The sequence below is a fragment of the Candoia aspera genome, chromosome 11 (genome assembly GCF_035149785.1).
Source record: "Candoia aspera isolate rCanAsp1 chromosome 11, rCanAsp1.hap2, whole genome shotgun sequence".
Lineage (NCBI taxonomy): Eukaryota > Metazoa > Chordata > Lepidosauria > Squamata > Boidae > Candoia > Candoia aspera.
Window position 1 is genome coordinate 1,040,003 of NC_086163.1, and position 27,605 is coordinate 1,067,607.

Here is a 27,605-nt window from a genome sequence, read left to right on the forward strand (position 1 = left end):
CCATCAGGGTGCCAAGCACCCCCATGATTGACTATCCCCCCTCATATACTTACGGATAAGCTGAGAATTTGTTCAAGCTGAATCCTGCTTGTCATATAGCTCACCAACTAAGAAACACATGCAAGATAAACATTCAGGAAAATAATCCAGGATAAATTCTGGATATTAAAACACCAGCAACTGACCTAGTGTTAAAAAATAGAACTCTTAAGTTGAGGGCCCACCTTCTTGGTCGCCTTGACTCCCTTGGGTAGACATGAAAGGTTGGGAGTCAACTAGCAACCCATCCTCCTTTCCCTGAAACAGCAGGATTGTAGCCTCCCAACATATCTGTAGGCTGTGTGTTGCGTCAGTATTTGCTCCCATGCTCCATTCCACTCTCTTCCACCACCTCCTGAATATAACTCAAGTCACCAAGCCACAACTCCTCTGATGGTTAGAAGCTGCCCAGAGTTTGATATAAGATGGGCAGCTATATAAATGTTTTAAATAAATAAAATAAATAAAATGTGGAAGAGTTGCCAGCAAATGAAGCAATGCCTCCCAGATAGCTCCCCAACTCCCAATGCTCATACATAAGGAGGGATGGACTAGCCCACCAATGTTTACTTAATGGTGGCGCCTTTGAGTCCATCTCGACTCCTGGGGGCTGCCTGGAAAAGTCCTTGCATTTTTCCTGGCAAGATTTTGGAAGCTAGGGCTGAGGGAGAGGGACTAGCCCAAGGTCCCCCCAGCCGGCTTTGTGCCTCGGGGTGGGGGGGGGCAGAACCCCAAGTCTGCTGGTCTCTGGCCCGGTGCTTTAACCACCACCTTTAGGGTTTTTCACGTGGCAGTAACCGCTGTCCCCCACCCGCAAGACAGCGTCCCTTTCACGGTGAACCCCCTGCAGAGCGGCTCCAGCGGTGAGTTTTGTCCCGGTCTTTCTTCGTGGCCTCCACAGTGTCCCAGTTATGGGCTCAGCAATGCCATAGAGTGTAATTTACAAAACGGTCCTGGCCTCCTCCCTTCTTGCCTCATTTCTGACCAATATTTTGATTATGAAAATGGAGAATCAGTGGAAAAGCAGGTGGGCAGTATTGCCTGCCGCAGGGTTGGAGGATACGTATAAATGCCTTTGCAAGTGAGCATTGTCCGGGTTGTGCTTTGGCTCTCCCTAAGCTCTGTGTCCACTTCCAGTTTGTGCCTTAGAATCAGTTCCGAAGAAGCCGACTCCTCTCTGCTCTGAGCTCAGTCCGACAGGCCTGGAAGTAAATGCTGGAAAGCACTGCGTGGCAGTCGGAGAGTTGGCCCACGGCTGGGAAGACAGCAAGTCCCCTTCCCCAAGGGAAGCTGCTGGGTAGCTTTGGGCCAGCCTCTGTCATTCAGCCCGAGCCATTTCCTGGGTTGTCATTATGGGGAAAAGTCTTAACAAATGAAAGAAGTACAAGTACAGCGTGTTTCTTTAGCTTTATAACCTCGGCAGAAGCTGAAGTGAAAAAGGAATCTTGTTTGCCCATTCTTCCTCCTCAGCTCGGTCTCTCTCCCCACTGTGAACTTCTCTTATCTCCTTAACTTCTGGTACTTTTACCTGGTGTTCCTTTATTGACAGGACCCTCTTCTTTGGTTTCTGTTAGTTTTTCTACTTTAAAAGATGTCAGCACACTGGGAGCGGTCTCTGCATAAAGCCTGCCAAAACTGTGCCAGTGTACCGGCTGAGTGTTCCTTCCAGCTTGTTGCAAAGGTTTACACACATACCCGGAGAGATGATGTGGAATGGGGGTACCCACAGCCAGTCTGCAGCCGTGCATCTGGCAGAAAATTCACCTGGGATGAAGTCAGAATACCTCCCCTTCCCCAGTAGGCCTCTTTACTTTCTTCAGACGGTTGTCCTTTCTCTTCCACAGTATGAGCTGCTCAGTTCCTTGAAGTCCCTCCACGCACACGTCGAGAGCCAGCAGCTGCCCCAAGAATTCAGTGGGTCTCTTCCCTATTGCCATCAGGACTGGCTGCGTTTCCAAACGGTGAGGCAGGCATGAGAACAGCCTTGGAGGAGCCCAGAGTTCCAGGAAGCCCAGATTTGTTGAAATCTATGGTTCTATGAAAAAGTACCCTCTCCCTTTTGGATTCTCTGAATTTTTGCATGTTTTGCCACTGAATATTATGAGAGCCAGAGCTTGTGGGTAAAACATACCAATATGCGAAGTGGGGAAGGTAGTGCTTCATTAGACCACCGGGGCTGATCTCCTTTGTCTCCTCTCATCACAGGAAGTTCCCACTACACAGTTTCTAGGGGCATGGCATGCCCCCCCCCCAATAAATTAGAGGTTACAAAGCCATTTCTAGAACTCTAGGACTCCACCAATCCCATGCCACAGGAGGTGAGCCATGCTAGGTTCTGGTGGCAAAAAGTCAGGAGTCTGGTAGCACCTTTCCCAACTAACACAGTTTTTTTTAAAGGCAGAACCTTTTGTGAGCTTCACCTGATGAAGGGAGCTATAGCTCACAAAAGTTTATGTCCTTTAATAAAATTTGTTAGCCGGAAAAGGTGCCAGCACACTCCTCCTGAATCTACTTTTTCATACTGGCACATTGCATGTTGGATAACTAAGTGAACACAAGTGCCAAATAGTGCTGTTCCTTTTTCGGTAAGAGCTGGGAGGAAAAACAGTGGGCTGATGGCAAGCCCCTGAGTGCTCTCCTGTTGGATTTCCACCATGGCAGGAAGTCAGCAGGGTTCGGCGTGGGGGGAAGAGCAGCTGTCGAAGCCAGAGCTTAGCAGAGGGAAGACAAGCCATGGAAGAAACACCCCCCCCCCCAAAAAAACCCCAGAGACAGAAGGAGAACAGAAACCGCGGTAAACAACCTGGGGAGTGGGGAGAGCGGAGCACTGGAATTTAAAGGAGGGTCAGTTGGAAGCTGAAGCCCACTGAGGGGAAAAGGCAGTGGGGCAGGGGAACCGTTGGGAACACCAGGGATCGGAGAGGTTTCCTCACACGCAGAAGAAGAACCTTCCTGAAGAACAGCTAATAGTAGGTGCCAGCAGGTGCCACAACAGGAAAGCCATCCTGATGCCAGAGGCAGTGGAACTATTTAAAAATCCATGGCAGACTCCCTTTGTACACTGGTAGAATTCACGTGAAGTTCCGATAACATTCACTGCAAAGGTAAGCAAACATTCAGAAACTGCGGAAGAACCGTGTCTATATTCTAAGGACTTTGGCTTCCAATGATTAGGAAAGTTTAAGAACAAAGATTGGAATTGTTTTCTTCTCATTTTGGGCAATTGGTTAAGAGATGTGTTCCGGAGAGCCATGATGAGTGGACAGCGAGCGGAGGGAGCCTCTGTATTCCGACAGAGATGGGTCGGGCCTTGCCGGGGAACACTTCTGGCGCTTGGTAGCTCTGCTTGAAGCACAAGCTTTCCTGTCCAATTAGAATGGCGAAGTCTTGCTCTTTTAGAAGAAGGAAATAGTGCCTCAGGGCCCCTCGGGTACCTCGTCTTGGGTTTGGGGGCTGCAGGAGGCAGACGGATTGTTAACACGGTGCTGCTGTGCTGACCTTGCAGTGTCTGGAGTGCTTGCTGTGCGCGTGCCGAGGAGCTTGTCTTTTCCTCAAGGAGGCCATGCAAGCAATGGAGTCCAGCAGATGGCCAGAGAAACCTGCGGTGAGTCTCCGGTTCACTCCTTGTAGGCTATCAAAGATTCCCAGTGTCATGAAGTAGGGTGCCTGCAGTGTTTGCAGTAATATGGCAAAATGTTAAAAAGAAAACCATCAATCAGTGGCAGACTCCTTCTGCCTTTGGGCTGGGTGTGGGCACTGGAGATGCTGCCCCTCGTTTGACTGAAACCAGGGCTGCAACTAGGGGGCAAGCAGGGCATGTGCCCCAGGCGCCACTCTGGGCAGGGCGCCAAAATGAGTGCGAAATCCATGTTTGCCCTGGGTGACACCCTAGTTGCAGGCCTGACTGGAACATCCTTGATCATGTGTTGCTGGTCCATGGGTGGTAAAGTTTTGCCCAAGGTGGAGGCAAGGAAGGTCTGTGTCTTGACAATGTGGCCTTTGAGTTTCCTGAAGGAAAAGTGGGAGCAGGAGGCCATAAGGAACATCTGAAGGGCTGGCACGGATGTAACTGAGTGATTTCTCCTCAGTTCCTTTGTGTGGCGGAGCTAACTCTTTGTTTATGAAGGGAGCAAACCACCAGCAAGGATGGTTTCCGAGTAAGGTTATTCAGAAGGGCACAAAAGGGCCTTGCCAGGAGTCCTTTGGTGAGGCTTGGAGTCTTTGCAACAGGGAGGGGCCAAGTTTGGCTGAGAGGAGTCCCCAGGGCTGGAGGACCAGCCAGATCACCCAAAGGCTTCTTGGGCAATGAGGAGCACAGATTTGCTGGGCCAGAGAACTAAGCAGTCGCATGGGCCCGAGTTGAGCTTCCTCCTTTCAGGATGCTGCCAACCCCCGTGCCAGGGGGCCATCACAGCTGTTTCTGGGGCTTTGCTTGCTGCCCTCCCGGAGGTAAGAGGGCCAGTCAATATCTACGTCCAACTGCCCTAAGTGGAGCCCCCTGTGTTCCTTTGACTCTCCAGGATGCTTGTGCCTCGTTGAGGAGCTGCAGGCAAATGATGAAGACAGTTCTGGACGATGCAAGGCTGGCCAGGTTGCAGCTGGAGGGGGGGGTGCTCCTGGCATACCTCAAGAAGGAAGAATCCTGTATGATCCTGTCCGAGGACTACAGGTGATCCTGCTGTTGGAAATTGAGCAGGGAGGCCAAGGTAGGGGGTAGAAGAGGGAAGGCTCCCGCTGTGCAGGAACAATGCTATTCCCCTTTGGTATGTCCTTTAGAGCAGAACATATATTACCTCTCATTCTTTAAAATTCTCAGCTCTCTGTGAGGATCTCAATAACTCCATCCCACGACAGCTTTCCCAGTCTTCCCTTTCCTCCCAACCCAGGTACTCTATTTTTGTGTTGTGATTCAGTCCTCATTCATATCTGCCTTTTCTGCTTTTCACCTAACCATGGAACAAAGGTCCTTGGGTCCAGCAGTGAAAGCAGACATCCTTGCCTTGTTCCTTTCTGTATTTCACAGGTTTTGGTCAATTCCCCATTAACAATAATTAGTGCTATTTGTGAAGTATATATCGATTTCACCCATGTGATAAAAATTTCCCCAAAATCCATATCTTCCAGAATTTTGAACCAAAATGTCCAGTTCAAATTGTCAAATGCTTTCTCTGCATCAAGGAATACCAGCGCAGCTTGTTTTTCATTATGCTCCTCCAGATATTCTAATATATTAAGAATATTTCTAATGTTATCTGTTAGTTGCCTTTAAGGCAAAAAGCCACATTGAGCCATTTCTCTTCTTTAATTTGTAATCCAGAAAGGAGTAGTAAGAGAGACTTTTTTCTTTTTTTCCCTCTCTATCCTTAACTCTTTAGTCTCCTTCGGCACTCTGTGGTTCTATAGTCACATGATCTTTTGCAACTTTCCCTTTTTTCTTTGTTTAATGAAACCAACCAATCGTAATTTTTAGCAAGTTTAAACAGTGCTCGTTCCCATGGATGTATGCAATTATTTATTTAATGAATTCAAAAGTACTTTAAACAATATTCCAAATTTAACTGTCCATTTAATCCATTTTAAATTTTCTTAATTCAAACTCTTAGCAGGCTTTTTGCTTTTATTTATGTTTAAATCCTTATAATTATTTCCTTGCTTTTTACTTTAATCTGGGTCAAAGGATCACTCACCGGGTGGTTTAGTTGCTCTGCTGCTCAGAAGTTCTCTGTAGTTTTTTAAATTATTGTAATCCAAACATACATTAGAAAGTGGAGTTTTGGAAGAACCCAGTGTCCTTAAAGCAGGCTCCGCATGAGGCTGTGAGCTTAGTAATTCTTCCACAGCTCCTGGTGCTCTACTTGCGAGTCACCTGCAGGTTTCCTCTGCATCCAGTGGGTTTTCCTCATGAGGAGATGCCTTCCAAAGCACAAGTAAGCGATCCCTTGGCTTCTCCTTATCCAGAGAAGCTCTGCTGATCCAGGCTCACTGCCCGGCTACCACCTCTGCGTCATCTCCGCTCTTTGGAGATATGTTAATCCATCATTTTCTCCACCTGAAGTCCATGTCCTTGGCTAGTCCCATCTTATTGTCAAGCTGCCTTCAACCAAAAGCAAGATTCTCCCTGGGATTCTTGCAATAAGATTTAAAACAATAGGACAAAGTTACAGAAATCTCAGCAACTGGATAGTTTTCACTTCTAGACTTCAAGCTTTTTCAGTCTTTTACTAACAACCTCTGTGTAAGCTGTGTTAACAGATAAGAGGAGAAGGTTGAAGTGACCAGGATGCAAATCTCTCCCAGTGTAATGATTGCCTACTCTAATAGACTCAGACTCACAAGCAGTAACTCAATGATACCTGATTTATTAAAGAATGGTATGCAAATACAGAGAAAGCTGAGAATGAGTAAAAGCGCACCAAATACAAACTAAAAACCCTCGGCTCAAACGTAATCCCTCCCCTCGCCCTGCCGTTGCAAACTCCCCCCCCCCAGGTGCTGGTAACCGTTTCTGCTGATGTCCTGGGAAAGGAACCTTGAACACACGAGATAACCCAAACACATTCCAATCCAGCTGCTAACATATAACAATCCCACGAGATGGAATCCTCCTCCCCTCCCCGACGAAACACGCATCAGCCAAATGACATGCGAAACGTTACGATGTACCGGCAACATTGGAACGGTGAACATGATACCCAGGCTCTGAACAGACCGTTACGCTTCTCCTGACACAGTTTTTTGCCATGGGTACAATCTGACATATTTCACTGACTGGCATTTGGCTGATTGTCCTCACTTTCCAATCCTGCAATTTGTATAATTATATTCTTGGGGAATTTTTAATATGCCGAGTTTGCTCTGCTCAACATAATTTTCAAAGTGATGTGAGACCAGAACATCAAAAGGAGATTTAAAGAGAAATGTATTTCTGCTGAGCCCTTATAGATCACGGAGATAATTTCAACACTGCCATTCTGCCTGGCTGCCCCCTGTTGGGCCCAGGGGGATTTTTTCTCCTTATGAATTCTATTGGGAGACCTGTGGGTTAAGGATTTAGTGATGGACTGGAGGCAGCAAAGTCATCCCGCAGTGATGCAACTCACTGAATCCTTCTGATGGGTCGTGGGTCATGGCAGGACTCGCTGCAGGGCTACATAGCATCTCCAAATTGTGCTCTGCCTACAGGGTTCAGAACCCACCTCAAGTGTGTTCAGCTGACTGCCTTTGCTTTCCTCTCAGAGATGCTGTGAAGATGGCCAGCACTCTTTACGGCCAAGTGGATGAAGGAATCCACCAGCTGGTGTTGGTTTCAAACAAGCGCATCCAAGCCCTGGAGCAGATGATGGAATCTGAAGTTGTAGAACAGCACTGTCGGGAGGTTAGTGCCAGATATTTTGCTGGATCATCAGATGTGCAGCCTTTGGGGTGTCAAGGGCACTGAATTTTGGGGAGTGGGGGATGTGATGCAAGTGGGCCTTGAATTTTCAGTTTTTTCCACCTTGGGGATAACTTGGGAGTCTTATTGGGCAACATCATGAAATTACTGCCAATCTGCAGTGACAAAAAACAGTTTGAAAAAAAAAATCTCCCCCCCCCTCTAAAATTAGTGCCTACAGGTAACAAGTGATGGCTGTATATTGCATTTGGTCTGGAATTAACATTGGTATGCATTTCCTTTGCTACTCTCGGGAGCCAGCGGTTTGCTGCTGTCCAGCGGCCTCCCTCCCTGCCTGAGCTGCTGGGGTCGCAGTGGGGCCTCTGAGGCCACTCGTTCTCGGAAGCTCTAACCTGCCCTTGTGTGGCCGTGACTCTGGAGCGGTCAGGAGACCACGGCCACCTCTGCAATGCAGGCCAGACCTGGGTATTCTTATGATCACAGTGCGATTGTGCACAGATCTGGCACGAACTGGCCCTGGCTGGATGCCAAGGCGCCCAGCGTTTGGCCTCCACAGACCCAAGGAGGCAGCAGATGGGCCAGAAGTGGGAACTGGCAGTGCATTTCTCCGAGGCCTCCTGTCACACCTCCTGCCATCCGTCAGTTGGGATGTACGCTTCCCCACTTTTACCCTGTGAGGCTCCAGAGCCTGACTGGAGCAGGCACACCATACAGACACACACATCTGCCATTGGGGTGGCAGTCCAGGTTCCCATTCCTACCACTGCCACCCTGTCCCCACATCAGACCTCCCATCCACAGTCCACCCGTAGCCATCACTCCTGTTACCCAAGCCTCATCCCTGGCACTCAACTCCCACTCTGTGTGGAACCTCCACTGTGCCCCCACCCGAGGGAAGACGGTCTCCCACTGCCCCTTCCTCTCACGCTGCTAGTGGCTCTCTCTCAACCCCTTCTTCACTTTGTGCTTGTGAAGGGGAGGGGCAGAGGTGGCATCTGGGTTTGTTGCAGAGTGCGGTTCCTGGTGTGTCTCACTGTGATGAATGAATGAATGAATGAATAACTTTATTGATCAGTCAAACAACCATATCAAGAAGTTGGGCATCAGCCACTATAAGATATAAAATATAAAATATAATACCATAACACAGATAAAATACAATAAGATAAGCTAAAATATACTATGGTAAGATAAAATATGATAAAATACAGTGGGGTAAAATAGAGATAAAATTGTAAGATAAAAATGCAAGATAGAATAAAATGAGTAATAAAATACAGAAACAATGTGAGTTTAGATGAATTCATCAGCTTTACATGCCACCCCAATGTGTTCTATAAATTGCGTTCTCAGTTGGACAGCCCTAACTATAAACTTAACAGCTCTATTGACCATATGTATTTGTGCCCTGGAGGAAGTAACGTAGTCTTTTGTTATGGTCCCAGTATGTGGTTCTATCAATTAATGTCTGAAGATACTGAGCCCTTGCTGGGGCATATAGTTGGCAGTTAAATAGGGCATGTGCAATGTCTTCTACTTCGGATGCTCCACAAACATATGTTGTCATGCGCTGCCTACCGCTGAGTAAAACACAGACACTGTTTCAGGGAAAGCAGGTTCAGGTTTATTACAGCGTAGTGCTGGACGAGAAAAAAGCTGAGAGTGAAGGGAGCGCGCCGGTGCGGGGTTTAAATACCCCGCGCCGGTCAGCGCCCCCTCACCTTGGGTTGTGTCATCCCCCCTTTGTCCTGCATGCTTTCGTGCCGGTAGGTGAAGGGTTGCGGGGCCCCTGCTGGTGCCCATAATCTGTTTCTTCCTTCAGCTGGTGATTGCTGTCAGCTGGGCGATCTCCGTTGCGCTTTGCTGACAGCTTAGGTGTGCCTCGTGATCCGCCCTGTCTTTGTCTCTCCTTCTTCCTCTTTTGTGTCCTGATGGCTGAATCATCCGGCCGGGGTCTGTGTCTGTTGTTGTGCGTGCTTTGCTTATCTTAAGTCCCTTCCTCTGCTTCCTCGGTATTGTCATGTGTGCCGTTGTGCTGATGTCTTCAGCTCAACGGCACTCATGACATACTGCCCCCCGTCCGAATAGTGCCCCCCCCCCGGGCCTTCCGGTTTTCTCCAGGAGAGCTGTCAAATTTTTTTTTTTTTAATTTCCCGCCGGAGTGTTTTCGCCCCTCCCTCTGTTCCGCCCCCTACCTCGTGTCCATCTTTAGGGTGTGTTCCGAGTGCGCATGCCTCGACCACACCCTGCTTGTTTGGCTCAGTTCGTCGTGGGAAGAGGCGTGGCTGGTCGGGTGCTTTTCAGCTCCAGGTAGGAACCTTATCTTTTTGCATTGTGCGATCGCCATTGTCATGTGTGCATCCTGGGCGTTGCCCCCAGGCATGCACTGGTGACCAATCGTCACTCCCTCATGGGCTCGGGGCGGGGGGAGGGTGAGTCCCGGGGGGGGAGGAGGTCTACTCAAGTCGCGGGCTTGGGGGGCCCTTTCCCCTGGGGGCGCGGCGGGTGGGGGGGGCCCGCGGGGAAAAGGGTGTTCAGGGGCCGGTTCGGCTTGGTGCCCCTTTGGCTTGTCGGGGTACGTCCTGTGGAATGCCCGGGTCAGGTCTGGCGCCTTGACGTGTTGCGCCGCCACCCATTCTGGGTGGGGGAAGTGTTTCCACCTTACTAGGTAGTGTAGTGTTCCCCGTTGACGGCGAGAGTCGAGTATGTCTCTTACTTCGAAATGTTGTTGGCCGTCGATCATCACTGGGGAGGGCAGTGGCGTGCTTGGGTGCCATCGAGAGGTGGTTGCAGGTTTCAGGAGGCTGGTGTGAAATACCGGGTGGAGTCTCCGTAGATTGTGCGGCAGGTCCAGGCGTATTGCCACTGGGTTCACTATCTGTGTGACTCGAAGCGGCCCGATATACTTAGGCCCCAGTTTTTTCGAGGGTTGAGGTGACTTCAGGAATTTGGTGGATAGGTAGACCATATCCCCTGCCTGGAATGTCGGTTGTTGGCGCCGGTGCTTGGCCTGCTCTTTGTAGGCCGCCTGTGCTTCCTTCAGTGCTGCCGTGATTATTGGCCACGATTCCGCTATCTTCCGTCCCCAGTCACTAGCGTCCACTTGGGGTCCCGGGGGTTGCGGTAGCTCCGGTATGGGTACGAAGTCGCGCCCAGAGACTACTTCGAACGGGGTTTTCCCCGTGCTCGTGTGGACGGCGTTATTGTATGCGACTTCTGCGAACGGGAGCAGTTCGACCCAGTCGTCTTGGTGGTAGTTGGTGTATGAGCGTATGAATTGTTCGAGGGTGGCATTGAGGACCTCTGTGACTCCGTCCGTCTGGGGGTGCCAGGCCGTGGATAGGGCTTGTTGGGTCCCCGTCAGCTTTAGGAAGGCCCACCAGAATTTCGAGGTGAATTGTGTGCCCCTGTCGGTCACCACGCGTGCGGGACATCCGTGTAACCTGTACACATGTATAAGGAAGAGTTTGGCTAGTTGCTGGGCGGACGGGACCGATGAGCAGGGAATGAAGTGGGCCTGTTTCGAAAAGTAGTCTTTAACCACCCAAATGGCCGTTTTCTTCTGGCTGGGTGGGAGATCTACTATGAAATCCATGGAGATTTCCTCCCATGGGCGGGAGGGCTCCGCCACCGTTTGTAAAAGTCCCGAGGGCTTGCCTGGTGCCCGTTTGGCCCTGGCGCATGTCGGGCAGGACGCTACATAGGCTTTCACGTCCCATCTCAGCGCGGGCCACCAGAATTGACATCGTGTTAGATGCAGGGTCTTTAGGAACCCGAAGTGTCCCGCTTGCTTGGTGTCGTGGGATCTGCGCAAGATCGCCTGGCGTTGCGAGTCCGGGACATATATTCTGCCTTCCCCCCATGCCAGGTCCTGTGCCATCGTCACCTTGTCGGGGTTTGCTAGTAGCCAGGGGTCGGTTTTGAGGGCGGCGGTGAGGTCCGCGCGTATCCCCCCTGGCAGTTGTGGGTGGCGCCGTCTGGTCACTGGTTGCCCCACCGTCGGTTGCGCCGTGGGGTTGGGCTGCCTCCGAGCGCTGCTCCGGGTGGTCACAGCCATCCCCAGCTGGGAAGCGGATAGGACCGTCCCGATCATATCTGGGGCGGGCTCTTCGTCTTGGGGCAGTCGGGAGAGGGCGTCAGCCAGGAAGTTCTTTTTGCCCGGCATGAACTTCAGCTGAAAGTTAAAGCGGCTGAAGAATTGGGCCCATCTGTCCTGTTTTGGGCTGAGGCGTCTGGGCGTCCGGAGGGCCTCGAGGTTCCGGTGGTCTGTCCAGACCTCGAATGGTTGGGTGGCTCCTTCCAGTAGGTGCCTCCATGTTTCTAGCGCCGATTTTACTGCGAAGGCTTCCTTCTCCCACACGTGCCAACGCCTTTCTGTCTCTGAGAATTTCCTCGACAGGTAGGCGCATGGTTTCAGGACTCCTGTGGGGTCCTTTTGGAGTAGGATGGCCCCCAGGGAGAAGTCTGAGGCGTCGGCTTGGACCACGAACAGCCGTTCTGGGTCCGGGTGCGCGAGGATTGGCTCCATGGTGAACAGCGCTTTCAGCCTGTTGAATGCGGTTTGGCACGCGGGAGTCCAATTTAGTACTGTCCCTGGGTTCTTGGTGCGTCGTGTGTCCCCCACCCCTTTAGTTTTGAGGAGGTCTGTTAGGGGGAGGGCTATCTCCACGAACCCCCGTGCGAATGACCTGTAGAAATTCGCGAAGCCGAGGAAGCTCTGGAGTTGGCGCCTGTTGCGGGGGCGTTCCCAATTCACCACCGCCTCGACTTTTGCGGGGTCCATCTCTATGCCTTCCCCGGAGATTCGGTACCCCAGGTAGTCTAGGCGCGCTTTATGGAATTCGCACTTTGAGGGTTTGGCATAGAGTTTCGCCCTTTTTAGCTTCTCGAGGACTTGTCTGACTAGGGTCACGTGTTCCTCGTGCGTCTGGGTGTAGATGAGGACGTCGTCTATGTAGACCAGGACCCCTTTGAACAGGTGTTCATGCAGAACCTCATTGATGAGCTGCATGAACACCCCCAGGGCCCCTGCTAGTCCGAATGGCAGCACTTTGTACTGAAAGGCACCTAGGGGGCAGTTGAACGCAGTTTTCCATTCGTCCCCCTCCCTGATTCGGATTCGGTAGTACGCCTCGCGAAGGTCCAGCTTGGAGAATACTCTGCCCGTGGACAGGTGGGCGAGCATGTCTTTCACGAGGGGTAAGGGGTATTTATTGGATAGGGAAGCTGCGTTGAGGCCCCGGTAGTCGGTGCAGAGCCATAGGGTGCCGTCTTTTTTCTCCCGGAATAAGACGGGCGCTCCGACCGGTGAGCATGCCGGCTCTATGAAGCCCCTCTCCAGGTTTTTATCGATGAACTCCTGGAGGGTTGTCATCTCCTTCGGGGTCATCGAGTAAATCTTTGGCCTAGGTAAGGGGATGTCGGGCAGCAGGTCAATCCTACAGTCCGTCTTGCGGTGGGGGGGTAGTTGATCAGCTTCCGCCTCTCCGAAGACCTCTGAGAAGTCAGCGTATTGCTCAGGTAGGTCTTCTGGGGTAGTTATGTTGTCCTGGGTTGCCGCCTCTGCCCGTCCCACAGTGGGGTTGGTCCTGCCCGCCGGAACTGGTGCCCGGTACGCGCCGTCGTCGAATTGGAAGGTGCGGGTCTTCCAGTTGATGCGCGGGTTGTTTGTCGCGAGCCATGGTATTCCCAAGACTACGATGGGCCGCCCTATGTGGGTTACCACAAACGATGTTCGTTCGGTGTGGGTGCCCATTTGTAGGGTGACCGGCTCGGTCTGCATCGTGGCTGGTTTCCCTCCCGCTGTTGAGCCGTCCAGCTGGTGGAATGCCAGCGGCGTGGGGAGGGGGAGGCAGCGTAGGTCAAGCTTGGCGACTATGTCGGGGTGGATCAGGTTTTTCGAGCACCCCGAGTCCACTAGTGCCGTGGTGGCTCTGTTGCCCACGGAGAGCTTGATTGCCGCCATTATTATGGAGCTTTCGTCGCTCTGTCGAAGTGATTCGTGCCTCTGTCCCACCACCTGCCTCGCGGCGCGTTTTAGGGCAGGTGAGGAGTGTTTCCCGCCGGCTGGTCTGGGTCTTCGGCGTCCTCCCCCCCCAAGTAAGCGTCCCAGCCTTTGTCCGGTGTCGCTGTGGCTCCGGTCATCCGGCGGTGGGGGGGCGGCGGCGGGTTTGTTGGTTTGAGGCTAGGTTTCAGTGCGGGTTTGGGAGCGCTAGCTAGGGTTCGGTTGGAGAAGCAATCTGCCGTTTTGTGCCCCATTTTTCCGCACCTCCCGCAGGGCCCGCGAGTAAACTTCTTCTTTTGATATGTGGGACCGGCCGGCCCCAAGTGTGGCGCGGGTACCTTTGGGCTGGTGTTGGTTTTGTCTTCTGTCGTCACCATTAGGAAGGTGCGGTGCGCGTGTTCCGCTCTCCCCGCGAGGTGGATCCAGCCTTGCAGAGTCTCCGGGTCGTCCCGGTAGAGAGCCCATTGGAGTACTTCGCAGTTGAGGCCCCTTTTGAACATTTCTAGCAGGGTGGTCTCGGACCAGTCGTTGATCTTCCCTGCGAGGGCTTTAAATTCGAGGGTGTAGTCCGGGACAGTTCGTGCACCCTGTTTGAGGCCTTGGAGTGCGCTTTTAGCCCTCTCTTTGGCTAGCGGGTCCTCAAAGTAGTGCTTCATCTCGGTGATGAAGGCATGGAAGTCAGAGAGGGCGGGGGAGTTGGACTCATACATTTGGACGTACCAGTCCGCCGCCCTGTCTTGTAGTTTGATCGCCACGGCTGCGATCTTGTCCGCTTCTGAGTTAAAGGAGTGTCCGTGCCGCCCCATGAACTCCCTGGCGTTCGTGATGAAGAACGATAGTTTCGCGGGGTTCCCGTCGAAGAAAATGGGGAAGTCCTTTGGGGCCTGGGTGTTTGGTGAGTCCCCTCTTCTCGCTCCCCGATCCATGGCTTCGTCCACCTGGGGTGCTTGCCGGTTAGCATTTGGCCTATGGGGGTGCCCAGGCCCGCTCGGGGTTTGGATCGGGGTGGGTACCTGCACGGGGACGTAGTTGTGAGGTGTGGAGGACATCAGCGACTGCAGTGTGGTCCCGAGGTCCCTTAGTTGGGCCTCCATGGCCGCAAGTCTGGCTTGCGTTTCTCGGTCCGAGATCCGCGCCGCAGCTGTGGCCGGACCTGTCGGCGTTTCCGGACGGTTGAGCCACCGGTGGGGTTCAGGCGTTCCCTTCCGCTGGTCAGCTTCCTCGGTTTGGAAGTGATTCGGCTGGTTTGCCTCTCCGTCCTCCGCCGTGCTTGCTGCAGTTGGGCTGAAGCTCCACGCCTGTGGCTGGGGTGCGATGTGGGGCGGGGAGGTTTCTGCGGGTCCCGGGAGGTATGTTGCTCCCTCCCGTGGCCGGGACGCCTCCGCCTCCCTCCGGGGTTGGAGCTGAGGCTCGGGGTGGGCCGGGAGGGTGTCCGTGGCTCCTGGGGTCCGCGTTGCCTCTGGCCTCGGTCGGTCCTCCTCCTCTTCTCGCCGTGCGGCTCGGCCGCCCTGGCCGCGACGCGTTGGCTTCATCGCCCTCCGCTCGTGTTCTTCTCGCCGTCTGTTCCTCCCGCGGCTCGTTGGTGTCCGGTGGGGCTTGGCGAGGCTGAGTTTATGACTCTCAGCTTTATGTCATGCGCTGCCTACCGCTGAGTAAAACACAGACACTGTTTCAGGGAAAGCAGGTTCAGGTTTATTACAGCGTAGTGCTGGACGAGAAAAAAGCTGAGAGTGAAGGGAGCGTGCCGGTGCGGGGTTTAAATACCCCGCGCCGGTCAGCGCCCCCTCACCTTGGGTTGCGTCATCCCCCCTTTGTCCTGCATGCTTTCGTGCCGGTAGGTGAAGGGTTGTGGGGCCCCTGCTGGTGCCCCGGGATTGCCCATAATCTGTTTCTTCCTTCAGCCGGTGATTGCTGTCAGCTGGGCGATCTCCGTTGCGCTTTGCTGACAGCTTAGGTGTGCCTCGTGATCCGCCCTGTCTTTGTCTCTCCTTCTTCCTCTTTTGTGTCCTGATGGCTGAATCATCCGGTCGGGGTCTGTGTCTGTTGTTGTGCGTGCTTTGCTTATCTTAAGTCCCTTCCTCTGCTTCCTCGGTATTGTCATGTGTGCCGTTGTGCTGATGTCTTCAGCTCAACGGCACTCATGACATATGTCCTCTCAAGGTAAGGCACTTGGTGGAATCGTCCGTATTTCACCATAGAATCTAGCTGCTCAAGTCTTGCTCTAGTAAGAGCTATCCTATGGTATTGAGTCAGACCCATTGTCAGATATTTTTCCATTTGAAAGGACAGTTTATTCTTGGCCACCATTTCGACGACCTATTGTGTGCAAGTGACTCAATGTCTGTTTGGGCATTAACATCCAAGACTCTTTCTTTGACTATGGCCTTGGCCTGGTCTCCGGCTGAAAGTAAGTATTGTAATGAAAAGCTGAGGAATGCAATCGTTTGGAGGAGTTGGTTGATCCACGTGGGGGGTTGAGGTGTGCCCATCTGTTCTTCAAGGCACATTTTTGGTAGCCTATCATGTTCCATTTGGAGAATCCTCCACCAGTAGTTGAAGACTTTGGTTACTGATAGACTGCAAATGGAATGGGTGCCTGTTTCAGCTCTTACTGCTGCTGCGGGTGTATTCCAGTCGGTCCCCGCAATGGTCCTTAAAAAGCATGCTTGATTTTGTTCAAGTAAGGAGGCCTTTGATAGGCCCCACAGTTCGGCACCATATGTTAGCACGGGTACAACTTTTGCCTTGTGGACCTTCAAAATGGAGAGCAGAAGGCAAGGGTGGTTGTAACTAAGTAGTTTGATTAGAGTTTTAGAACTTGCTGTGGCCTTCGTAGAACTTTGCTTGTAATGATTAACCCAGGGCCCTGTATCTGTAAAAACCACCCCTAAATATGAGAAAGAGCCTATTTGTTTTATAGGCTCCCCATCCAAGTGGCAATTGTATTTGGCCCGTCTTTTCCCAAAAAACACCACTTTGGATTTGGACTTGTTGATATTCAAAAAGTTTGAGGCGCAGTAAGCACCAAATTTCCCCATCAATCTTCTCAGGCCTACTTGGGAATGTGCCATCAGAACCATGTCATCTGCGTACAAGAAGATATTGATATGTCTGTTGAGGACCTTTGGCATGTGAACATCCATTGAATGGAGGAATCCTGGAATGTCGTTAACATAGAGATTAAAGAACATCGGGGCCAAGATACATCCTTGTCTGACACCTTTGTGGATGGGTATGCTCTGTGTAAGAGAGCCATTGACTTCAGTAAGGACTTTCAGGCGTGTATTTGTATAGAGGGCCTTTATCAAGTATAAAAGTCTGGGTTCCATGTTTAACTTGGCCAGCTTTTTCCATAAGATACTTCTATTTATGGAATCAAATGCCGCGCTGAGATCAATAAAAGATGTAAACAGGTGCCTTCCATCAGTTGTATATTTAGTGATAAGATGGTGTAAAACGAAGCAATTGTCTATTGTGGAGTGCCCGTGTCTAAACCCGGCCTGTTCTTCCACTAGTATATCTTTCTCGATTGCCCAGTCCTCTATTTTTCTCAGGAGCTGTTTCGCATACATCTTAGCAGTTACATCAATAAGGCTGATGGGTCTGTAATTTTTAGGGGCTTCCTTGTCTCCTTTTTTGTCTATGGGAACTATGATGGAGAGTTCCCATCCTGCTGGAATATGGCCAGTGTTGTCTATGTATATAAAGAGTCCTGCCAATAGTGGGGCCCACCAGTCAGTGTGTGTCCTGAAAAGTTCTGCTGGTAGGAAGTCTTCTCCAGGTGGCTTATTGGGTTTCAGGGATTGAATGATGTGTTTGATTTCTGTCACTGTCACTGGTAGCCAAGGAGGAAGATTATCAAGGGTCAGAGCCTCAGTAGTCATCGTCTCTGGATAGTCCTGCTTGGAGCTGGCAAATAGGGTAGTGTAGAAACCCTCCCAGACTGAAGCTGAAATGGGGATATCAAGTAGGAGCTTACGCTCCTTCAACATGCCAGATACGATACTCCAAAATATGACAGGGTTAGACCTTTTTGCTGACTCTACTAGCTCAGACCAGACTGTCGCTGTATATTGAGCCTTCTTAATGGCTGTCCACGAAAGGGAAGTGTGATGGGCCAGGACGGGCTATGGCAGCACGATAGACTGCCTTTAGCTGAGAGCTGTGAAGAGGGAGCAGCGTCTGTGGTTTCCCTTCTGGATCTGCTTTCTAGTAGGCTGCTCCCAGGACCTGTGTGGACCCTGCGGAGTGTTTTTGACTTCTGTGAGTGCTAATTGTGCTTTGAGGGATGCCTGATTTAAATCTCGTGGTTGGGTGCCTCTCAGATGGAACTGAATAGATGGAGTTAAATCGTGGGACTAAGCTGGCCTTTGCACAGTAAGTATGTGTAGTATTCATAGTACTTTTAAGGCCGCTGGATGGTTTTATAGGAATGTCTAGAAAATGAACCTATTGCATAGGCACTTGCCTTAAAGTCAGATTGATGGTAAGATGAAAATTGTGGAGTCCTTGGTGCTCTCTGAGCCTTGTTGTTTTCTTGCAGACGTTTCATTGCCAGACTAGGCAACATCTTCAGTGCAAAGAGGGAGCAGGCCTTGCTCTCAGTTTATATACCATGGCTTGCCCTGCTTGTGTTGGTGGGGGTGTTGTTCTCTCCTTGGGAGTTCTTTGATTGGGCTGTTGTTTGCTGCTTGGTTGATTGCCTGAGTTAATAGTTCCTTGATTAGGGTGTATTGTGCTGTTTGATGGTTCATCTGGTGTTAATGCTAGTGTTGATTTTTGCATATCTGGGTGTTGATTGCTGGCAAGGGAGTGTCCTGGTCTTTTGGCTTTTCTATTGTCTCTTTGGAATGGTATGTAGATGTTGTTTACCTCTATGTGTCTGCTGATGGCTGCTTTGTCTGAGTGCCAGGCTTCCAGGAATTCTCTGGCCTTTTTGGATTTGGCTTGGTTTAGGATGCTCACCGTTTCCCAGTTGAGTCTGTCTGTGTGCTGTGAGATTAAGGAGTTCTCATCGTGTCTTTTGGCTGCTAGTTGGTGTTCGTGGATGCGCTCTGCTAGTCTTCTGCCTGTCTGTCCTACGTAGTGGCTGTTACAGTCTTTGCATTGTATGTTGTAAATAACTCCTGTTTTTTCTTCTTGGGCTATTGGGTCTTTTGGGTTGCTTAATATGTTTTGAAGACTTTTAGTTGGTTTATGTGCTACGGTGATGCCATGTGGTTGTAACAGTCTATTGGTGGTTTCTGAGATGTTTCTGATGTATGGCAGTGTTATCCTTTTCATAGCTTCCATCGGTTGGGTTGCAGTGGGTTGGGTGGTGAGGCACTTTTTGATGAAGTGGAGCGGGTATCCACTTTGTTGGGAGATGCTGTGCAGATGTTCTTTCTCTTTTTTCTGGTTTTCTGGGTTGCTGCAGTGTGTAAGTGCTCGTCTGAATAGTGTTCTTACACAGCTTCTCTTGTGGGAGGTTGGATTGTTACTTTGGCAGTGGAGCACTTGGTTGGTGTGGGTAGCTTTCCTGTAGTGTTTCTGACTTACCATCGTTTCCTCTACTGATGAGGATGTCCAGGAATGGTAGTGAGTTGTTGTTTTCTTCCTCCCTTGTGAATTTTATTCCATTAAAGATGTTATGGATGGTTTTGTGGGTTTCTTCCAGTTGTTTCTTTTGTATTATGACAAAAGTGTCATCTACATGCCGGATCCATACTCTGGGTTGTATGTGTGGGAGTGCTATCCTTTCCAGACGCTGCATTACGATCTCTGCTATAAGTCCTGAAATCGGTGATCCCTGGGTGTTCCTTTGATCTGTTGGCATATTTCTCCATCTTCACCAAGATGAAAATTATCGAAGCCCTCACTGAATTTTGCAAAGTCCCATGCCTGAGGTTAGTGTGTTGGTGGAGCTCCTGTTGTGTTTTTTGACTTACGGCTGTTTTTATCTGGAATGTTGTGCTTTGTTGTTATGTTTTTAATTGTTTTAAACTTTATTGAATGTTGTAAACTGTCCAAAATACTTTGGAGTGGGGTAACTATAAATCAAGGCAATGGGCTAGAGACCAGGAGGCTGTGAGTTCTAGTCCTGCCTTAGGCATGAAAGCTGGCTGGGTGACCTCGGGCCAGTCCCTCTCTCTCAGCCCAAGAGCCAATCAGGCGTAGTAGGAGAGTTCTAGTCCCGCCTTAGGCATGAAAGCCAGCTGGGTGACCTTGGGCCAGTCCCTCTCTCTCAGTCCAACTCACCTCACAGGGTTCTTGTTGTGGGGAAAAGAGGAGGAGGAAAAAAAGAGGAGTATTTGGTATGTTCTCTGCCTTGAGTTATTTGTAAAAATAATAAAGGCGGGATAGAAAATAAATAAATAAATTGTCATCATCACCATCATCCCTGAGACTGAAATGGTTCTGATCTATAGTGCTGGACCCCACAGCCTTGGACAATTTTAGCTGATCTCCAGCCTTTCCTTTTTAGGGAGGGTTGATGAGAAGGCGATTGGACTCTGGCTTAAAAGGGCCCCGGAAGAGCTGCATTTCCTGAAGCACTTCAGTCAGGTTTCGGGTGAGGTTGTAATGCTGACCGTGCTTGCCGATAACCTCCGGTGAAGCCTTGATGGGGACGATGCAGCTTTTCTTGATCTTCGTGTGAACTAGGGAGGGGCCTGTCCAAGATGTTCACTCAGACAAGTTTCTTGGAATAACAGCAACGACAAATTAGCCGTTAGGCCACATCAGAATACAAAATACAAGATACAGAACAATAAGACTTTGTGTTACAAAATGGACTAAAAGGCAGGACTAAAAGAAAATGCAAATCATATTTTTGCATCACCCCTACAGTTTACCCCAATCAAACCCACATATGCAGTTCTCAGTTGTACTGACTTGTTCAGATAAAGAGCCTTGTTATATGTAATATTTGGGTCCTGACCACATACGGTATGAGATACATTCTTTTAACGTGTGGATCCCAACCGGCCATTCGTCCAATGAGTTCACGTGTGAGCAAGATCCTGATTGCTCGCTCTCTCACGCAGCTGACGTCCAAACAAGATGCGCGCTAGTTTCTTGGAACGGACTCAGGCCCTCTTATCTGATCATTGCCTCAGCTCTTCCTGCTGCCCTTCAGGGCCGCCCCAGCAAATAAATCTTTTCCAGAGGTCAGAACAGCCAACTGTTTGAACTGGAAGAGGCCATTCTTGTCACTGATGTACCTGAGCCGGCATTTTTTGCCTCCTTTCCTTAGATCTCTGGCTGGATCAAGAATGTTGGCGAGATGCGCCTCCTAGAGCTGAACACCCTGGACAATTCTCTGGGTGGCCTGCTTCAAGCCAAAAGGCAATTCCAGGATTTCGCACGTGTGGCAAATGTAAGTCCTACAGTCCACACGTTCTCCCTCCCTCTTATATACTGTTTCCAATATTAAAGCACATCCATTTGTTTACAGTAAATGTAATAATAAGGTATATAATACAACAGGGCATTAAAATAGTATGAAACTATTGAATAAAAATAAAGTATGTTCATTAAAAAGGAAGGAGGAAGGAACATTCCTCTTGGGAAGGCCTGGGTGAAGAGGGGAGGTCCAGCAGATGCCCTAAAGTGCTTGTTGTAGGTGCCTCCCAACTTTCAGGGGAGAGCGTTGCAGACCCTGCCTGCAAGCAGCCACCTGGTAGGCATTCTGTGGCACCTGGTGTTTGTAGCAGGGCCTCCCCATTGAGCTCAGTAGCAGGGATCCCGGTCCTAAGTTGTTAGGGTCTTGGATGTCATAACCGGAATCTTAAGCCTGGCTTGACAGCTAACTGGTGGCTGGTGCAGTTGCTGCAACCAAGGTAAAACTTCTGCCTGCTGCATTCTGTACCACCGGCAGTTTTGGACCAAACACATTACAGTAATCTAAAAACGAGATTTAGCGTGTGTGAACATCTGTAGCTAGGCTGTTCCTGTCCAGTCATAGTTGGTATGTTACCTGAAGCTGTCAGTAGGTACTTCTGTCCACAGAGGCTGCTTGGGGCTCCAAATGGCAATGACAACTGTGGAGCTGTTCTTTCCAGGTGCTGAACCTGGGAACTACCTGAATACGAAGTCTGCATCTTGTCAAGATTCAGTCTGTTGACTGGCCCTCATTCATTTCCCGATTCAGAAGTTATGGAAAAGTAGAGCTGAGTGTCATCTGCATATTAGTGACATCCAAAACTCTGGATGACTGATCCCAACAGTTTCCTGTAGGTGTTAATTAGCAGAAAGTGCCCTGTGCCATCCACAGCACAGTTGCAGGGCATAGAGCAACAGCCACTGAGAGGTTGCTGGCGTGGTCTAGCTTTTTGTACTTACTAGGCAAGCAGTCTCTGCACTGGCGTCCGCAAGGCAAGTACTGTAAGGTTTCCCTGAATTGTGAGGTTCAGTAAACCCCCAGGGTCAGGACTTTGCTTCCCACCCAGAGATGAAATGGCTGCAGGCACAGAGAGGCCAGCTATTATAGAACTGGGAGAGCAGCTTCCTCCCCTGCCCCTCTCTGGGCTTCTTTAGCACCATGTCCGGGAAGCAACTGCAGCCACTGCACGTGTGACATGGTGCAGTACCTTTTGACAGATGTTCTAATTGCAGGGATGAGGAGGAGGCCCGCGATAGAGCTGGCAGAGTAAAGGAAGTAGAAGGTCTCTTAGCTGAGACCTCCAGCAGACCTTGCATGGGGGAATGAGCGGGGGACCCAGGGCAAGAGAAACCAGTTCTCCAGGAAGTCAGTGATTTTCTGGCATTTACAATTCTCGGTCTGGGGCTGGCTGGGAGGTATGAAGGAAGAAGAAAGAAAAGTTCCTTTTTGTGACTATGGCGCAGCTTCTCCCCATTGCCCCACAAAACTGCTGCCCAGATAAACCTGCAGATGCTGGCAACCAACACGAGAAATGCAGCTTTCAGGCAAGGTAGCACTTTTTGACAAAGGAAGCTAATTGTGTAGGGGATGCAGTGGATGTGCCTTTTTATTGTATAATAATCATTTTCTATACACCCCCTATGGATTTAGCCCATCTCTCTAGAAAACAACAAACTGGCACACGGAGGCCTTCTCAGGAATGGCGCCCACAGCAGGGTCGGCTGCTTCTTGTCTGTGTGGTGTTTCTGTGCTTGGCTGAGGAGCCTGCTCTGCTTTGCTTCCAGGAATATTGCCAGAGGGGATGGGAAGCTCTGAGGAGGTGGGACAGGGGCGGAGACTTACTCGCCAGGGAGCGACACACAGGCCAAGGAGTCAAGCTGCAGGCGTACAGAAGCCAGCTCCAGGGATTCTGCGGACAGTTGGAGGCCAGCAGGAGCCGGATAGAGCAGGCAGTTGGCCTCTACAGATTCTTGGAACAGGTGGGTCCTCCAGAGAGGAGAAGCAGCCGAGAGAGAGAGAGAGAGAGAGAGAGAGCGCGCAAGTAGATAGGCTGGTCTTCTTTACCCCTACTGTGGGCTGGAGGTGAGGCTTTCCTCCTCCACGCTCTTGAGTCCCATGGGGAATGCGTAGCATAATTGAACCGTCGCCAAAGGAACCGAAGTCCCACGGGTTGCATCACTCTGGCTTTGAGTGGAGGGGCATGAAAGCCTGAAGGTCATGGTGGATCTCCTTTACTTCCATTCTCAAGGCTTGATCTGGAACGGCGCCTTTGCCTGCCCACGTGGTTGGCAAACGTTCAGGCTAAATTAGGAGCATCCGAGCGAGGACTGAGATCAGTTGGGGAAGGGACCCAAGGGGATGTTCTCGATGAGAAGCCTAAGCAGGAACAGCTGTCGGTGCATCCAAGCATTTGGGTAGAAGTAGCAGCTTCACCAGACCAAAAGAAGCTGCCAAACGCATTTCAGATGCCGCAGGGTCTTGAGCGGTTTGCCTTCTGAGAGTGAGGCTGGGCTATTCCAAGTTACCTGTAGCTGAGATCAACGCACGCTTGCTCTCCGAAAAGAGGCCGAGGGAAAGGCGTGCGGTGGTTGTTTCAGTTCCCTGATAATTAGAGGTCAGCTGCTCATTAGCCCATTAGGAAAGGAAGGCCTGCAGTATTTCTCCTCTCCAGTTTGAATTTGAGATGTTGCAGTGGAGTCACGTGCTTCAGAGGGACAGCCCTGCCGCAGCACCGCCCGGCGTGTGCCATTGCTGTCTGCTTGGCAAACCCTGCGGTGCTGAGCCTGGTCCAGCTAGTGATTCTGCAGCCTCTCCCCGGCTTGGGTTGAGAAGAGTCAGCTGGGGAGGGAGTTGGCAGGCGGCTCTCCAACTGAAAAAACAATACAGTAACAAAACAACACTGGGAGAAACGCCCAGGGAAGTGCCACCCACAGTGGGAAAAATAAAGTCGCTTTCCCTGGAGGTGAAGTTTCTTGCTGGTGTTTAACTGCTCCTTGTGACCATCAGGGGTTATTTAGCAGCAGAATCTTCATCATAGGGTAGGACTCACACACCGAGACTTACAGATAGATTGACAGTTAGGCAGTTTGGGTGCAGTGTGGAAGATGGGAAGGGGAAGGTGGTCTTGGGGAACAGCTGGGAAGAGGCCCTCGGTGCAAGCTCTTGTGCCTGGCAGCTTTCAGGGGGCGGATCTGAGGCGCCCTGGAACTGCAGGCAGCGTGGATGCAGGTGTACCAAGCAGGAGGGCTGGTGGTCCCGCTGCTCCAGAGACTCTGCGAGCCCCCTGAAGAATACACACCTCTTGTCCTCTTTGGACTAGAGGGCTGTCTTCCTTGAAGCACGAGCCCTTCTTTACGCCACAGCATTGCAGCACAGGAAGGGGCCGCTGGCATCCTGAGTCTGCTACCCCACTTAAGGCAGGAATCCAAATCATGGCCTCCCAGCCCCAGACAACTGGCTCAAATACCTCCAGCGCAAGAGAAGGCCCACTTCTCAGGTTCACTGGTTCCAGTGCCAGGCAGCTCTTCCTGAGAAGCCTTTTGTTTCTTTCTTTCCATCAGCATCTGCCTTCCTGTAGCTTAAATCCATTATTCCGTGTCCTGCCCTCTCGGCCCTCGCTAGGAGCCCTTTCAGAACAAGGGAAATGAAGTCCTCTCCCACCTGACTTGCCTGCTGTCCTTAAGACTGACCCTTTCCGGCTCTTTCAGTCCTCAGGATACGTGCCACCGTGGAGGGCTTTCCCAGCCCTGTGCTCATGCAGGGGCTGATGGTAGCACACGTGGCAGTTCACACGCATGTACAAGACCGTAAGGAATATGGCGCAGACCTAGCAGTCCTGCCAGCCGGAGAGAGAGAGAGAGAGAGGGCCGAAACAAGTCGCGAGAAGACTCGGGCCTGCCTGTTGCAGCCAGGGAGAAGGCCAAAGGTCACCTGACCCTGGCAGTGATGCTCTTTCCTTGGCCATAAGGAAGGGGCTTGTCAGTCCCTTGGGTATTCCTCTACTTCCCAGTCCAGTCCAGCCTCCAGACCTGGAGTTGCCCAGCGTTGTCCCACTCACATATCGGGCAAGCCCGGCCCTCTGTTCTCTCGAGAAGAGGGAGCGCATAACGGCCACAGCCAAAGCCTCGGGGGAGAGCCGCTCCTAGCCTCACTGCCGTGCTTAGCAGGCTTCTCTGAGCACTTTTCCTTTTTAGTTTCTACTGAGCTTTATTTTATTTTTGTCCCACCCCCGGCAGGCTAACAAGTGGGCAGTGGAGGGGATGCGGTTCCTTGCCAGCCTCAGCATGGAGGACTCCTCTGCTGCTGTTGCGTGTCTGCAGAACTACAAGGAGCAGCACCCAGGTATCAGCGATGCCCAGTTCCAAAAGATGAAGGAGCTGGCCTGTCTTTTGCCGAGCAGCGATCCCCTAAAGAAGTGGCAGCTGGTCTGGTCCAAGTGCCAGAAGACCAAGCTTGGCTTGGAGACAAAGCTAGAAGCTGCCCTGAGGATCTGGCGGCCTCTGGGACCTCCTGACTTGAAGCCCTCAGAAGAGGGAGAGTTCAGCTTGGCCAGTCTGGATGAGAGGGCTGCTCAGGCCAAAGGTTTCAACATGGCACTTCTACCTGAGAGGCCTAGTCAACTTTCCGGATGGACTGGGGGCAAAAGGATGGATGAGGCTGAACAGGGCCTGCTCCGGGCTGCTTGCAGCCACTTGTGCAGGCTTGCTGTTGACACACCTAAGCTGTCGTGCAGCATCTGTGATGTAAGAGCCATTCTGGAAGCCCCAGAGGCAGCCCCTTCCTCCAGGGAGCTCTCTTCCAAAAGAAGATTGAGGAAGGTCCAGAGTTTGGACCTCACCTGCTCAGAGGGCCATCAGGCTCTGGGTGAGCCAGGCCACTGTGGCAGCACCGGGGTCTTGATTAAAGGCTTGGAAGTCAGCAGCACTGAATTTGTGGGCAGACCCTGGGAAGACCAGCAGCACCTCAGCTCAGCAAAGTCTTCTGTGTTCTGTCTGCAAGAGGAGCAGAGAAGCAGGGGCCTGGTACCAGAGACAAGACGCTGGAGCAGGTAGGTTCGGGCTACATTCCCCCAGCCATGCCAGCTGGTTCAGGTCTGGCTGCAGACTGATGTGCACAGCAGCAAGAAGCTGGTCTCAAAGTCCTCCTGACTGCGCAGCATCCCAGCAGCAATTTCTCAGCACGGCCACAGACTGCAGTTTGAGGGAGATTACGGCGCTTAATGTGAGGGTATGAGAGGGATAGTTTGGAAGAAGGGGAAAGAACTAGAATCAAGGATAGACTGGCAAGGCAGGTGGCAGCTTTAACATGGGGGGAAAGCCGTTGTGCCAGCTTCATGCAAGAAATTCTGCAAGGCTGCAGCATTGTAGGAAAGGGCTTCCTTATTTGCACTTATCACTTTATGTAAGTATCTTTGCCTCTTGCCAGAGTTTCTTGCAGTTAGTGGCACCCAGGTAGGTGAGCTTGTTCTTCCAAGGAAAGCTGTTGGCCTCTTCCTTGGATTCCATAATAATTCCATGGTTTTACCAAGCCCTAACTATTTCCTGAGAAACCCAAAAGACCTCCAAGAATGGAACTGCCTCCGATCTGTGGAATGGTGCATGGAGGATGCCTGCACGGGCATGCCTCTGTGCTCTTGTTTCCAGTGTAGTCAGGGCTGGCTGGCAAGCGGCAACTCCAGTGGATGACGTTGGTTGCCACCTTGGGCGGTCCCAGCGTGCCATCGTGATTGCTCTGCAGCTTTCGGGACCTTTTCCCTTGGCCCTTGGAGGTGCAGCTGCCCCACGTGAAGGTGGTGGCTGGCTGGATACAGAGCCGTGATAGGCTCTGTGCCAGACACACTCTGTAAATGTGTGTGACTCACGGACTGTGAACGTTTTGCTCCCTCCTTTCTGTGTTGCAGCAAACCGCAGCACATCATGGGAGAGATGGTGATGACAGAGCAGGAGTATGTGCGATCTTTGCGCTGCATCCTTGACAACTATTTCCCTGAAATGGAGCGGGTGGACCTGCCTCAAGGCCTGAGGGGGAAGCGAAGCATCATTTTTGGGAACCTGGAGAAGATTTACAACTTCCACAGCCAGTATTTCCAGCGGGAATTAGAGCACTGTTGCAGCCACCCTCTGCGAGTCAGCCACTGCTTCCTGAGACATGTAAGGAGGGAATGGGGCTCCTCACAGGGGGAGACGGTTGGGGGGTAAACGTCAGCGCAGGGGAGAGGACAGGGCCACTTGTGGCCGAAGTCCCCACCAAGAGAGGAAAGCAGCTGAGCAGATGGGATGCTTGCCGTGGGAGCTTCGGGGCCGGGATGCAGCGGAGGCCCCTCCTGAGCGCAGCGGCTGAGCACAGGTCCTGCACTTCGAACAGGAGCATAGAACGGTCAGTGGCCCTCGGAGGAGTGCTGGGAAAGCCACTGCAGTGGCAAGCTAAAGCGGGAATACGATTTGTTTCTTTCACCCTGTTTTCTACCCATGGACATTGTGTTTTCCCTGCCCGTTTGCCCTTTGTGGAAACAGCGGTTAGAGTCACCCGCCTTCCCACCATCCTGTTGGCAGCAGCATCAGTTTGGTCACAGGCTTTTTAGAGAACCCAGTTCTAGCCAACTTTAGTCTTTTCGCAGTGGGCTTAGACTACTCCCCAGCTTGCTTTCCCTTGTTCTTTTTGATATTTTTTGGTTCCTGATTAATTTTTGTTCAAAACAGTCCAAAAATACAAATCAGCAAATTTGCAAATTTGCAGCCCGTGGAGGTCCCTGACGCATGCTAATAAAATTGATCTTGAGAATAAAAAAAATGATCTTTTGTCGTGCC

At 51.2% G+C, this 27,605-nt stretch overlaps 1 protein-coding gene across 1 annotated transcript in view; it reads left to right on the forward strand.

Moving 5' to 3' along the window:
* The window catches only part of PLEKHG4 (pleckstrin homology and RhoGEF domain containing G4), a 65,027-nt gene that overhangs the window by 30,187 nt on the left and 7,235 nt on the right, over positions 1-27,605 (forward strand). The window contains 8 exon segments of the mRNA XM_063313071.1: positions 1,884-2,000; positions 3,545-3,643; positions 4,560-4,708; positions 7,276-7,414; positions 20,671-20,793; positions 22,584-22,778; positions 25,035-25,846; positions 26,699-26,948. Coding sequence (XP_063169141.1) covers positions 1,884-2,000; positions 3,545-3,643; positions 4,560-4,708; positions 7,276-7,414; positions 20,671-20,793; positions 22,584-22,778; positions 25,035-25,846; positions 26,699-26,948 — 1,884 coding nt within the window.